We start from the raw sequence: 14,370 nt of genomic DNA on the forward strand, positions 1-14,370 counted from the left end.
GAATCGTCAGAGTTGTCTTTGACTGCTTTACAAAGAAACATCACCAATACATTCTAACCGTTTTTTTGCAGCTGTTGAAAAAGTTAGGATCAGATATTGGGTCCATCAGGTATGAACGAATTATATTAGCCCGTAAACCTTTTGGTGCTTCATTAGTCATTTTCACTCCATTCTGCAGTACAGCCACAGGAAAAGTGGGAGATGGGTAACTGGTGAGCCAAATTCGGAAATCTGGATGTGTTGTATCAGGGTGTAGCTCCTACAATAAACACATTTAAAAAAAATCAGAAAACATGATAGTTGAATATACAGCTTAAGTGTTATTACTAAAGCATTTTTTTTAAATTACTGTTTTTTGGTGGAAAATACCCAAGTCCAAAGTTTAATTTCTTAAATGCTAGTATGTGATTATAGTGAGATTCACAATTATAACTTGCATTCTACATCCAGAGCATTTTTTTTCAAGGCATCAGTATTTTGAGCTAAAATTTGTTCTCCCTGTGTATGATTATGGAATATATGAACAAAAATGAGTGCAGGCTTTGCACTGCAAGAACAATGGAATGTATAGTTTGCATATTTACTGTTGTATAGCTCTTCTGGAAAGGGCTATAGTAATAATATGAAAAAAATTATTAACATCAGAAAATTATTAAGTCAAGAGAATATGAAAAGCAAGAAATGTACTCTACTACGTCTTCGGAAACCTCTAGATGTTCAAGTGTACAATTCTTTAGCATACTGCTCTTTTGCAGCAACATATAAAGAAAGCTCTTGGCCTAAAGAAACTGCTGTAGTGGCTGGCATTTACCATTCAAGGAATTCACAAGATCCATAGTGTTTGTGAACACTCCCTTCTCCGGTAGGCAGACGGAGATAGACAGAACCAATATGCGATGATTCCCCTTATATAATGGGAATTGTCACGAAGTATGTTAAGCTGGTGAGGCCTCACCTCAAGTATTGTGTGCAGTTTTGGGCACAACAGTATAGAAGGGACATCAAACTGTTAGAGAGTATCCAAAGGAGGGCTACAAAGATGGTGAAGGGTCTGCAGGGGAAGATGGCTGAGGAGCGGCTGAGGTCTCTTGGTTTGTTCAGCCCAGAGCACAGCAGGCTGAGGGGAGGCCTCATGGCAGCCTGCAGCTCCCTCACGAGGGGAGCGGAGGGGCAGGTGCTGAGCTCTGCTCTCTGGGGACAGCGACAGGACCCGAGGGAACAGCATGGAGCTGGGACAGGGGAGGGTCAGGCTGGGTGTTAGGGAAAGGTTCTGCACCGAGGGTGGTCGGGCACTGGGACAGGCTGCCCAGGGAAGTGGGCATGGCCCTGAGCCTTACGGAGTTTATGAAGCATTTGGCCAACGCTCTCAGACACATAGTCTAATTTTAGGGTAGGCTTGTGTGGACCCAGGAGCTGGACTCCGTGATCCTTGTGGGTCCCTTCCAACTCAGGATATTCTATGATTCTAGGCTGGCTTTTCATCTGCCTAGATGGATCAGACATGCCTCCAAAACTAGTTATAAGAATACTTATTTTTACCTCACAGACTCTTTCCAGTGTTGGCATCCATGAGCTTGCTAGATGGCAGTTTTGCAGAACTATCCACGTTCCCTCCTTTACAGCCTTCTCTATCATTTTCACGGCTATTGGGCCTTGGCCTTGACCAAGTGACAGAGAACTAAGCTTTGTGTCACTGTATCCCTGCATATATATATATAGCACATTATAAGTAAGAATGCTATTGCATAAATACCACTCACTTTCTGGTGTGAGAGTTCACAACTGTATGTATTCTTGAAATATTTAATGTACAGTATATTTTAAAATCCAGTTTAAATCTCTTTTTCATGTCACTCCAGTTGACTAAAACTTCTTATCATCTCGCAGCAAAATGCTACACTACACCTCCATTTCATACTGAACTGTACAATTCTGACAGTTTCAAAATACTCCTGAAAACAGTATGCTCTTTAAAGCACGTAGACAATCCATTTTAAAATGCAGGATGTATTTACAGCTTGGTGGCTGCAGATTTGAAGTAGATTTTTGTCATTCTCAGTAGCACAGAATTCTGGTGGAGTAGTAGTCAGGAAGTGCAAGAAATACATCTTAGCAAAATTCAACAACTTTGTATTGATATAACAATACTCTTCTCCATAACTACTGATCTACACTGGGGATTTTTTGTTTGTTTGTTTTAGACACCATAGTAATAATGGCCAAAGCAAATGAAAAAAATCCACATTTGAATTCTGAGGTGTAAATTTCACCTGAGATACTAAGATTCTGTATTACTACACTGCTTTACAATTAGATCATGTATGTGTATTAGGAAAAAAAAGCACATAATGCTTACTAGAAAAAATACCATTTTTGGATAAGATTCGTTACAGTGAAAGTTTAAACCATTACATTTTTTTCTTCCATTTTCTATGAGATTCCACAAGCTAATTAAATGGATCATTATATCACAACATTAAAGACGATGCCAAAATATTTAACATAAAAATTCTTACAAACACTAGATAAATCATTCCTAAAACCAATCCAAAACAATTAGTGCTTTGTGTTAAAGAGAACACACATATCATCTACCTTTAAAAAAAAAAAAAAAAGGAGATATTAAAATACCTGATCATCAGCAAACTTAACAAGGGCTGACATGGGGTCAGCACCAGGAGAAAGTATAAATATCAGTGGTGCACAAGAGTGGCTGTCAGAAAATGCTTTTGACAAATCAAATGGAGGTGGATCAATAAATGGACGGCCCAGGTTGTTAATGATAAATTCCTGCACCATTGGTATTATCTAAAAAAAAAGGAAAAAGATAATTTAAATGTCCTATTTATGTGTAAGCATTAACATCTATTACACTGAACATTTTAATATAAATGTCAAGGACAGTATTCCTGTATGGAATGGTAGGCACAACTGCAGTCCCAGAGTAATCAATGATTTAGCATGTGCAAATTGAGGCAAAAATAGTCTCTTAGCTCAAAGATGCTCTAAGAAGGATGAAATAGGAAGTCCTATGCAAATGACCCTTAATATCACTTCTGTCCCCATATCTGGACAGACTAATGTGTTTGTATAAGAAGCTTGATTTTTTTTTCTGCATGCCCTCCTTTGTGTTATGGAGTGGCTTTCAATTTTCAAGTCTCATAACTGAGCACGTCTTGATAATATCTTGGCTTAGCAAACTGCTGCGTACCAATTTCTACACACTGATGGTTTTACTTTCTACTGAAGTTAAGTGGGCTCTGTAGCAAGTAAGAGAGAATTTATAAGAAGACAGCTTCAAGCTTTGGTCCTGTAAACAGTTATAGATATATTTCTCTTAAATATCGCCACTTATTTTGTCTCTGGACTGAATAACTTTAAAACACATGGTAAATATTTTATAATTATTACTTCCACTTTAAAGAATTGCAATAGTATTTGCAAACATACTACTAAGATTTGATCTTTCAACGTGAAATTCAAGAACTGCTAAAGGTTTCAAACAGCACCGTTAATTCAACTTCTTTGGTCATATAACCAGTGTATTTTTAATTTTTTAATGTAAAAGATATGTGAAATTGCTAATTTTTTAAACTCACATTTTTAACATTTCAATTATAAAACTTTTATTTTTCATATTGCATTAGGTTAGATGCTTTCAGTTAATAAATACATGGTGTGACAAAGTATATAGAATGTAACAAAGGAAAAAAAAAAGTAGGTTCATTTCTTTTCATTGTCCTGTTCATAGAATCACCTGTGCTTTTGCTTACTTTAAAGTCCACTCTGACACAGGTGCAATGTGTAACCAATTAGTAAAGTACCTTAAATTCGAGAGCAGGAAGTGGGTGGGGGCTCTAGGTTGTACCTGTTGCAGAGGGTTTAGATGGAGATGCTCTTGCAAGAGCTTGCTTCCTCTTCTAAGCTTTTGAGGGACTTTAAAGAGATGTATGAGTATGAGAACCGTTTAAAAACCTTTACAAATTGGCCTTTTGTGAAGAACTGCAAGTGTGCTCCAGAGAATGTAAGTCTGAAAATGGATATTTTAACTACACCTTATTTTTGGTGTACTATGACTGAGTGTAAAGTTGTTGTTAAATGTATTCATGTTCAAGAACAGCTGCAGGCCTCTGCTAAGCTGTTGTAGTTTTACCTTGCTAGGCAGCTGAACTCTACCACAACAGCTCTCTCACTTCCCCTCCTCAGAAGAAGAAGGTAAGAAGAAATAGAAATAACTCATTGGTTGAGATAAGGATAGCTTAATTAAAGGAAAAATAACTATTAAGAGAAAATTATTATTAATTAAATAACTTAACTACAGGGAAAGGGGGAAAACAACAACAAGCAAAGGCAGTGTGGAAGTGCAGGGGAAATAAATTACTCTCTAATTCCTACTGATGAGTGATGCTTGACCACATCCTTGAAGCAGGGCCTCAACGTGTGTAGCTGTTGTTTAGGAGAACAGATGTTTTCACACCGAGAGCCCACCCCTCCCCTCTTCTTCCTTTTTCCACCTTTTATTGCTGAGTGTGACATCATGTGGTATGGAATGGGCTAAAGTTGTGCCAGGGGAGGTTTAGGTTAGATATTAGGAAGAACTTCTTTACCAAAAGGGTTGTTAGGCATTGGCATGGTCTGCCCAGGGAAGTGGTTGAGTTGGTTAAAGACGTCCCTGGAGGTCTTTAAAAGACATGTAGATGTAGCACTTAGTGATATGGTTTAGTGGAGGACTTGTTAGTGTTAGGTCAGAGGTTGGACTAGATGATCTTGGAGGTCTCTTCCAACCTAGATGATTCTGTGAATATCCCTTTGGTTGGTTTAGGTCAGCTGCCCTGGTGATGTTCCTTCCTCACCTCTTGCCCACACCCAGCCTGCTGGCTCTAGGGGGGTGTGGCATTAGAGGGAGCCCTGATGCTGTGCCCGTATTGCTCAGCAGTAGACACAATACTGCTGTGATACCACTGCTGTTCTAGCTACAAGTGCAGAGCACAGCACTGTATGGGCTGCTGTAGAGAAAGTTAACTCCATCCCTGCCAGACCCAGTACATAAGCCCGAGATGAAAATCTGAATACTTTCTTCTGTTCCCTTCTCAGAGATGCTGTAGTAGGATGACTATACGTTTCTGTCTGGTCAGTTCACTAGTCTAGCTACAGAATTGAGTATAATTACTTTTCTTGCCTTTACCACTTTGTTTTTGTCACTTAAAAATTAACATCTTGTAGTAAGTATTGTTTCTGCTTGCAAATCTTCTTTCAGAAGTCATCCTAGCAACTACTCATCCTTTAGGAAGGATGGAGTAGCAGAATGATCATGACTTTAAAAAAATCATTTAAGTTTTAGAAAACTTAATGCTTTATGTCCCTGTAGGCTTTAATTTGAGCATTAACAAAAGAGGCCTCAATTCTACTTTGGCATTGCATCAAACTTTCAGGTTGGATCTCAGATAAGGCATGCAGTAGGAGTTATCTGAGGTGTGAAGTTCAGTAACTGAAACAAGCTTACCTTATTTTTTAATGTTCTTACCAGATGTGATTCAAAAATGACAGTAAAATGTAAAGATAAAAAATGTAGCACTATACTCATATAGTTGAAATATAAAGGTTCTCTATGGTCATGGCCTTATGCTAAGTGTTTTCTCTGAAAATATTGCTTAAATTCCTGGCTATAGCAGATCTCATATGCTGTTAGTGGAATGCTTGTGTAGCTGCCACTGGCTAACCACTGAAAGAACAAAGCTACTCTGGTAGTTTGCAGATACCACGACTATGCAGAAAGTTGTTCACTACTTTTAGCCTACTCCCTGTTCCTTTACTAGTTGCTTATTGCCTGCTTGCAGTCCTCACTTAAAATTTGTTTTCAGCCTTATCTCTGCTGACAGATACTGTGGGGAAAGACATTTGTGCAAGCTCTCTGAAACAGTTCACTACTGTGAACACAAGCAGTGTGTTGGATCAAGCTCTAAACTTCCAAATTGTCATTTGCAGATGGCAAAGGCGGGCTTTGTACACTGTCCAAATGAAAATGAACCAGATGTGGCAAAATGCTTCTTTTGCTTGATAGAACTGGAGGGCTGGAAACCAAATGATGACCCATGGTAAGCACGGATGTAACAATGTTGAAGTATTTTTTGCCACATCTTTGGTAACATCCTCTTACTCTAAAACTACCAATTTCCTGAACAGTTAACTAAACTGATGCCTACTGAAAGTTTATCTTACCCAGTAACCTTGAAATACTTAATTTGCTAATTATACCCCCATGCAATTTTTCAGTTCTTTGATTTTTGCCTCCAAAGAGTGTGTTTTTGATTCAACAAAGCAGAAGATTCTCTCAACATTGTAAACATAATCTAAATCTTTTCTTGTAATCTTCCTGGCTCACAACTGAAGCAACTAGCTTGTATCTGAGATCACTAAAGTCTAACTCATGTCTTCTATAAGATAACTTTTCTACTAAGAGGTAGTAGAAGTACTAAAGAGACTGGTCTGTTTAAGTTCGTCTCTGGAAATGTAACTTTCCTGGTTTTAATATCTGTTCTTCTGTATTTACATTGCAGGGAGGAACACACAAAACGTCACAGCTGTGGCTTTTTATCTCTTACTAAGAACTTTGATGACCTGACAGTGGAGGAATACTACATGTTGGAGATGACACGGCTAAGAACCTTCCTTGTAAGTGTTGACCAAATGATCTTAATATTTACAGTCTACCATTGCATCTTACAAGAATTTCTGTCTTTAAGACTTTCAAGCATTAGCAAGGGATGATGGTGTAGGGCTAGAACAGGACTTACTCTGAAGTAATGAATAATGTGTGTTATTGGCTATGAAACCTAAATGCTTCTCAATCCAGTCTATTGCCTAGCTTCTGAAAGGAAACCTGTTTCCTTTAGAAATGTTTTTCCAACAACTCATTTCAACAGAAAAACTATCTTGAGTGTGATAATCAATCCTGGAAACTCTACAATAAGCAGCTCTGTCTTTCTCAGGAGGGATGAAAACCACATGTGACAAGACAAAATTTGACTGGGCTATTGATTGATTCATGTGTCCAGCTTTACATGAAATCACTGTCTAATTAAGCTGTCAGACTTTCAAGCCTATTTCAAATGTTTCACAATTTTTCAGTTCTAATCCTCTTTAATTTTGTGCATGCCATGCTGTTGACATATACAAAAGCACACACAACTGAGCTGCTATGACTAATAGTCTTTGACAATGATCCCTTATTGCTTTGAATAGTAATAGAGAACCAAGTGTGACAAGTTCCCTGATGGGACAGATTTACAGTACCCCCATACTCTGTATCTTATTTCTTTGTTGGCTTTGCATACATAAGATCTTTATGTTGCTGATATGGTTTAGTATTGAAAATATACCTGGTGTCTGTAAAGGTTAAGTACTTAAATTCTATACATAACAGACTCAAATACTTAAAAAATAAAATCACGTCTCAGTGGGAGAAGTCTGATATATCAAAAGATGGACTAAGTGAAAATATGAGGTTATCTAACTATAACTGAACAGCCGATTATTTAGAGCAGTCTTTCAAGATACTAGAAGGGTCTAAGCCAAAACATACCTTTATCTAATAAATTTAGAAAACTGGAAGTGGCAGGTTCAAGCAGGGACATTTTGCCCCCAGGAATGCCCTAATCAATAGCTTAAAAGGCTACACACTAGGACTGCCTAGGGTTGATCTGCAGCATGCTGTTGTATTAAAGCATTGATATCTTAATGCATTTTTTCTGCTAAGCAAGATCATGCCTCTTCACACAAAAGTAAAACTGAAATCTCCCTCCCTGATGTGATTTAAAATACAGCTAAACAATGGGTTCATGATTTACTTTAAAAGCATACCAGATATAACCAAAAAATTACTCTGAAATGAACCCCACTGGCAAGGCTGGTGGTAGAGTTTCTGAATCAAATGGGGATGGATATGTATATGAAATATACGCCAGACTGCATATTGTTGACCAAAGCCAAAAGTAGACTTCTAGGCTAGAATCAGTAGCAGATCAATGTGGTTTTGAGGATCTAAGTTCTGAACATTTTTGAATGTCAGTTAAATTTCTCAATGGAGAACTTCAATCTTTTGCTTTAAGTGCAAGACTGGCAGAAGCATAATAAACTCTTTTGAAGAAGAAGTCACTGCAACTAGGAAGCGTCTTGTAGACAACTTTTCCAAACATCAATACACACCAGAGCCGCCAGTGCTTCTACATGCTGATCCTACTTCCCAACCTTCTGAAGGTTCATACTACCAGTCCAAAAAAAATCCAGAAGTGAAATGTAAAGACTGACTCTGAAAGTTTCTCTTCTTTATACGGTACTAATATTCCTGTTTTTATGCAAGTACTAATGTAAAGCCAAATAGTTGTGTGAGAAAGTGTAGGAAACTTTTTATATACTCTCTAGGACAAAGGTCATAACTGTTTGTACTAACTCCTATCCTTCACAATGTGCTTGTCATTATGTGAACTACTACTAGTCTAATTAGCCTGTGAATATATGAAAAATGTTTAAGTAAATATTTATTCTGGTTTAGTAGGTTGAACTTTTTGAATAAAGATTCATAACAGTTCCTATTGTGATCTGTGCTACATTCAAGCCTTTGAGCTAGACACTCATATCAGAACGGTTCTGCTTCAAAACACTTTCCATAGAACAGAATGGATCTGTGTCTGCAGTAATCCCTGCTCTTAAGCACCTATGTTATCTACATTCCTGCTTACCACTAAATTATCTTCCTTGTCCAGTTATAATTTACCATAGTGACATCTAGCAAAAAATTGCAGAAGTGAAAAATACTTGGTGTACTGAAAAAGGCAAGTCCAGGCTTGTAAGACCTCCTTGAGGAGGAAGTGCTCAGGGGTTTGGGTACACAACAAAACTTAACAAAATCTAATAGCCTAGACTTCTAGTTTAAAAAGTCTGCTCATTATACTTTCAGACTTTTTTTAATTAATTCCTATTTTCCATTAAGATAGACAATTCATGGTTTTGGCTGGGATAAAGTTTCTTCTTGGAGGCTAATATAATGTTGTCTTCTGGATTTTTTTATGGAAATAGTGGTAATAACACACAAATGTTTTAATTGTTGCATAGTGCTTACTTTGAGTCAGAGGTTTCTCATCTTCTTATGCTGCCCTGCCAGCAAGGAGTGTGGTGGTGCACACGGAGCTGGGAGTGGACACAGCCAGGACAGCTGACCCAAACTGACCAAATATCTCATACCATAAGATGTGCTCAGCAATAAAAGTTAGGGTAAAGAAGGAGAGGATACATCTAGAGTGGTAGTGCTTTTCTTCCTGAGAATTTTCTTTACCTCATAAGCTGTCTTTACGTCAACCCAAGTTCTTTTACTTTTACCTTCCTGACTTTCACCTGACTGTGGGAAGAGTGACTGGCTGTGTGGTGCTTAGCTGCCTTCTGGGGCTAAACCATGATAACACAGTTGAAATCCACACTTGCAAATCCCTTTGGTTTCTAGGACAAATTTTGAGTAAGGTGGGAGTTTTGTACATACCTTGTCAGGTCTCAGGCAGCGAATGATAAGCATCCTTTGGAACTCCCCCAGTTTGTCTTGCCACTCTGCAGGAAAATTCTCATGCTGGGGATCCTGAAAACACAGGTATTCCAGCTTTGTTTAGAGCACTTCTGGATTACAGATAGTGGGACTAAATTATCTTTTAACTTGACACATCAGTACATCAATCCATGATATATTTTTTAATTAATCTGCAGGAATGGGGTTGATAGGTTTCTTTTTTTACAAAATCGTTATCTGGGAAGCTTCTATTTTAGCAGAGAAATTAGTCATTTCTAGGTGTTTAAAATATAGGGATATAGGAAACAATATACCCTTCACCTCTAGGAAAAAGGTGGAAGAGAGATGAGAGAATAAACATGAAAATGTATTTAACCTACTTCTTGCTGTGTTAGAGCTGAATTACAGAGACAGTCTTTGATATTACAATGACACTACAGTATTGACAATCATGAATTAGGTTGCATCTGAATGCAGGAGAACAAGAATTGGAAAGTTAAGTCAAACAATGCACCAGAGAGCTTGCTTTGTAAATGGCCTATGAATACTCCAGTTACGTTACTGCACTTATCAGACTAGAATAGCAAAGGTTGTGTGGCATGTGTTAACTTATTAGACTGAAATGTAGCACTAGCTGTGTAAGCCTTTCTGGAAACTGGTATTACAGCTCTGCTGGGGAACCTCTTAGGCTTGCCTGTAGAGGTTTGGGCACAGAGGTATGCAGATAGACTTGCACTAACTTTATTCTGAGCAATTTTGATTTAACAAATCAAGTCACAATGGAACTCATGTTCTGCAAAGGACCTGGACCCTGACCCTCTCCTTCTCCCAACTTTTAGACACTTAATTTCAGATTGGAATCCAGAATGCTGCATTATTTTTTCTATTTATAGGTACCTGATAATCTACCTTTTCTAGGTACCTTTTCATCTAGCACTCAGGATTTGGTAACAATGCTTCTGGATGCAGTGTTGCTGATTATTAGATTCTTTGTCAGCTAATTGATGACCTGATTCTATAGATCTTGTTTTTTTTAATGCCTCTTAAATGAAGGAATTTCTATTTATTTCAGTTTGGCTGTTTGAACTGTTAGTATTAATTTGACTAGCTATCAGTCACAAGGATCTTGAATCTTTACTTCTGAAAGTCAGCACCTTTGTGTTGCTTAAAAAAAGCTATAATCTCAGTGCATAACCAAGTAGTCTCTTCCTCAATCTCTATTTCAAAGGCCATCATTTCTCTGTTCTGGTGACTATTTTCCGAAGAGGAATTAAAGCTCTCAACTTGCTATGTATTTTTGTAAATGCTAAATGACAACTTTATTTCTGCTGTTTGCCTCTTTCCTGTAGTCTGGACAATTGAAAGAGCCAAATCTGCTTAGTTTCTTTAATTTCTCTCATCATACAGTTATGAGCATTTCCAACTAAAAATCCATTCTTTTCCTCTCTCTGCATTCCTTCAGTCTCTTTGTTAGAGGAAGAATTTCTAAATCACTGAAATTTACAATGGTTAAAACAATCTTTTTGAAATGGATGTAAGAGGTCCTGTGCCATTTGGCAGAATATTGGTAATAAACTTTCTTCCATTAAGTAATGGTAAGTGTTTCAATGGACTAGCATAAATGGACGGTATCTGAATGTTGGAAGCAGTTATGGTGCCCATAGGAAAGAGGGTAATTTTTACAATCATTTCATCAGGAGGCATGTGTACAGTGAGCACTTCATACATCAAGAAGCAGAAGGGGGGGGAGTATGATTTAAAGAAAAATGTTAATAGTAAGATTAGAGATAAAGCAAGTGCCCAAATGTGGAGTAAAATTCGTCTATAAAACTTAGATTTTAATTAAACAGTGATGAAAATATATAAAGAAAGTCTTTCATGCATAACTGTGACTGTTAGACTTGGGAATAGAACACAGGTCTCCGAAATCACATTCTAGTTTCTCTACAAAGCAATTGCTTTGTTTGTTATTGTTCATCTTTTTTTAAAGACTTATCCAGGAAAGCAGCATACTACATAATAGTGTGAAAAGGCTGACAAGGCACAGTGGCTGCCTTCAATTTAACAAATTTCATTATCACCTTACTACTGCAGGTTTTGTAGCCTTTTTTTCCAGCCCAATTCAAATCATAACTTGGTATTCAGAAGCCACATGACAAATTGGCAATCATCTACAACTACACACTATTTGCTTAAATATTTACATCCATATATGCAAGAGCATACCATGTAAAATGACAGCACTTTCTTTTCCCTGAATAAATATTTTCAGTGCATTAATTAGTTCATGAATGCAAGCAATCAGGAATGTTAACATACCAAGCTGTCATATACCAGCTTCCACCCATCCTTAAGTCGCATAAAATCCTCACGAATGTTTGTGAATTGTGGCAAGTCTTCTAGTCGACAAATTTCATCCCACGATTGTGGAGGAAGCCAGGTGCATGGATTAGAGAAGGGATTGTCCAAACCTATTCCACCAGTCAACAGAAATTTCCACTCACTCTCATTAATCTACAATGAAAAAACACAGTTCTCAGGACTAAAAAAAATCTAAAATAAAATGTTTTCAGTACATTATGTAGAAAATCAACACATTTACCTGAATTATTACACTAGTTTAAAAAGCTTCCTACCAAAAGCCTATTTCAAAAGCATTTAGTGTCTGGCTTTCAGTTAAGCATAAATTTAAGGAATTGAAAAAAATGATATGAACTGCTCATATCTTAGAATCATCTGCATTCCTGACTTGGGGGAGTGAACAATTTTAACTGACTAGATTTTTAGACAAAGTTCTATTTGCTAGATGCATTTTTCAATTCCCAAAACGTTGAATGAATTAAAAAAATAAATATATCTGGGAACCATATATCTTGAAACATTTTCCTACAATGCAAGCCTAAATATGAAACACTACTATCAGCCTATTACATGTCCCATTCCTTTCTCAATATTCCTTTATCTCAAAATCTCTTTGGCTTAAATTTGTAAATCCAGGTTCCTGCATCTATGATTATTACTATCAGCTCTTTAAAATATTCACTTCTATGTATTCCCCAATGCAAAAAGTTTGAAGTGTCTAAAATCTTAAAAGTGAAAGAAACAACCCCAAGCACCTGTAAGTACCATTTTGCAGAAAACATGAATAAAAGGGGTGTATTTCACTTAATTAAAAAAAATCCTAGTAAAGGAATATTTTGTGAAGAATTAGTAGAAATTAATAGAATTAATTTGATACAAGTGTTTGATTTTTTCAGGAATTCTTTGTAAAAATTAAACACATTTAGCACCCTAAGTGAAAAACATGAGTAGTTTCTTAAATCAATGGTTACAGTTCATTTTTCTATACTGTTAGAATACTCATGTTATAGTAAAATTTTGGAAACTGCTGACTGTTAGAATAACATAGGCTAGACTTAAGTTTAAGTCATGTTTAGAAAACTACTATCACCTAGTTCAGATTTGCCAGACCTGTTTGTTACATATTTTATTTTATTCTAGAGATTATTTTTTAATGCTTATAATTACTTATTAAAATCCATAATTGAGGTGTTTGATTATTATATATAAACTTATTTTTCTATTTTATCTTCTAAATTCCTATTACTGTTAGCTTGTATATGCAGTTTTATATATATCATACCAAGCTGCAAATTATTTTTAGTTACCAATTTTTCATATTTCAGAAGATTCACAGTTAGACAAAAAGAGAAGAGCAGCTTGTCCTTTTCAAACAGTGAGCGACAGACATTGACATAAAGTGAGTAAGTAAAATGATCCTTGAGAATCTTCAACCTAGAGATGTCAGGAAAAGAACAATCTTCCATTAATATCACTAAAGCTTGTGTATTCTGGAAACCTATTACAAACAAATTGGATTTCCTCTGGTGCAATAAACTCTGGTCAATTACCCCCAAAAGAATCATTAAATATGTGTTCCAAGTTATGAGCAAAATAACAAAAATTATTTAAGTGGAATTACATTTTAATAATACATCTTTTTTAAGAGAAGAGGTCCCTTTGAGAGGGGTACAAAACAACAATGATCTTAAAATTCATTATGAACATAAAATACCAATGCCAAAATCAAACCAGCCTATTTTAATGGTCATTTGAAGTATGTTTCCCATTCTACAGACTATTTTCCTCAATACACTAATACAAATATCTTAAAAAATTGTGATTTATTATCAATAATTTTCTTTAAAAAACAAGCACGGAGACCATCTAAGGCCTCCTTGGAGGCTGTTTTGCAAGAGTTCAAGTTCAGTTGAATACCTAGTCAAAATAATGGAAAATCCATACAGGTGATTAGAAACGCAGATACTGAATTTGCACAATTATTTCAAATACTTCTTTCAAGGTAATAACAGAGATGTGGAGGGGTGCTATGGCTTTTTTCCAAGTATCTAGATCACCAGTCCTTTGGCAGGTAGTTATTCTGAGGGTATTCTTCCACTTCAGACATGGTGATCATTCCAAAACCTAAATGTGATCTATTATAATTGGAAAGTGGAAAGATCTGAAAGTAGATCAAGGGTGAGAGCAAGCTATGTTGCATGATCGAACCCAAAACATTCTATGATCTGTGTCTCCTTTCTAGTCTCATGTTTCAATCTTTTTTCTTCTATTCAGCTAAACAGAAATAGACCATCTTATTATTATTAATGTAAAAAAATTCTCCTTTTTTATTAGCCTTTTAAGTCCTCTCAAAATTACTGATTCCTCATCCATTAAACAGGCATACATACAATTTATGCACAAACTACACAAAGATAGCCATGGGACAAAATTAAACTTTTTTCCAAGATTTAGAG

At 36.4% G+C, this 14,370-nt stretch overlaps 2 protein-coding genes across 6 annotated transcripts in view; one reads left to right on the forward strand and one right to left on the reverse strand.

Moving 5' to 3' along the window:
* The window catches only part of DNAH7 (dynein axonemal heavy chain 7), a 105,199-nt gene that overhangs the window by 10,810 nt on the left and 80,019 nt on the right, over positions 1-14,370 (reverse strand). For all 4 annotated transcript variants that reach the window (XM_083842973.1, XM_083842974.1, XM_083842975.1 and 1 more), the window contains 6 exons: positions 13,222-13,348; positions 11,873-12,067; positions 9,533-9,625; positions 2,632-2,808; positions 1,540-1,701; positions 59-259 (listed from right to left, as the gene is read on the reverse strand). In XM_083842973.1, coding sequence (XP_083699099.1) covers positions 59-259; positions 1,540-1,701; positions 2,632-2,808; positions 9,533-9,625; positions 11,873-12,067; positions 13,222-13,348 — 955 coding nt within the window. The remainder of the gene's footprint in view (positions 1-58; positions 260-1,539; positions 1,702-2,631; positions 2,809-9,532; positions 9,626-11,872; positions 12,068-13,221; positions 13,349-14,370) is intronic.
* On the forward strand, positions 3,840-8,587 carry LOC310902100 (baculoviral IAP repeat-containing protein 5.1-like). 2 transcript variants are annotated; one of them, XM_083843080.1, is made up of 5 exons: positions 3,840-4,024; positions 4,162-4,215; positions 5,986-6,095; positions 6,558-6,672; positions 8,109-8,587. In XM_083843080.1, exons 1-5 carry the CDS (start codon positions 3,887-3,889, stop codon positions 8,304-8,306), a joined length of 615 nt encoding a protein of 204 aa, XP_083699206.1. In that variant the 5' UTR covers positions 3,840-3,886; the 3' UTR covers positions 8,307-8,587. The 2 variants fall into 2 exon arrangements, with proteins under 2 accessions (XP_083699206.1, XP_083699207.1); XM_083843081.1 differs by lacking the exon at positions 4,162-4,215 and having other exon boundaries at positions 3,841-4,024.

The sequence above is a fragment of the Anser anser genome (genome assembly GCF_964211835.1).
Source record: "Anser anser genome assembly, chromosome: 6".
NCBI classification, from domain to species: domain Eukaryota; kingdom Metazoa; phylum Chordata; class Aves; order Anseriformes; family Anatidae; genus Anser; species Anser anser.

Excerpts from the sequence above, each read along its gene's own strand:
- LOC310902100 (XM_083843080.1), top strand. The coding sequence starts at position 3,887 with ATGGAGATGCTCTTGCAAGAGCTTGCTTCCTCTTCTAAGCTTTTGAGG. Across the intron at positions 4,216-5,985 it reads CCCCTCCTCAGAAGAAGAAG|ATGGCAAAGGCGGGCTTTGT; the intron begins GTAAGAAGAAAT and ends TGTCATTTGCAG. Across the intron at positions 6,096-6,557 it reads AAACCAAATGATGACCCATG|GGAGGAACACACAAAACGTC; the intron begins GTAAGCACGGAT and ends TTTACATTGCAG.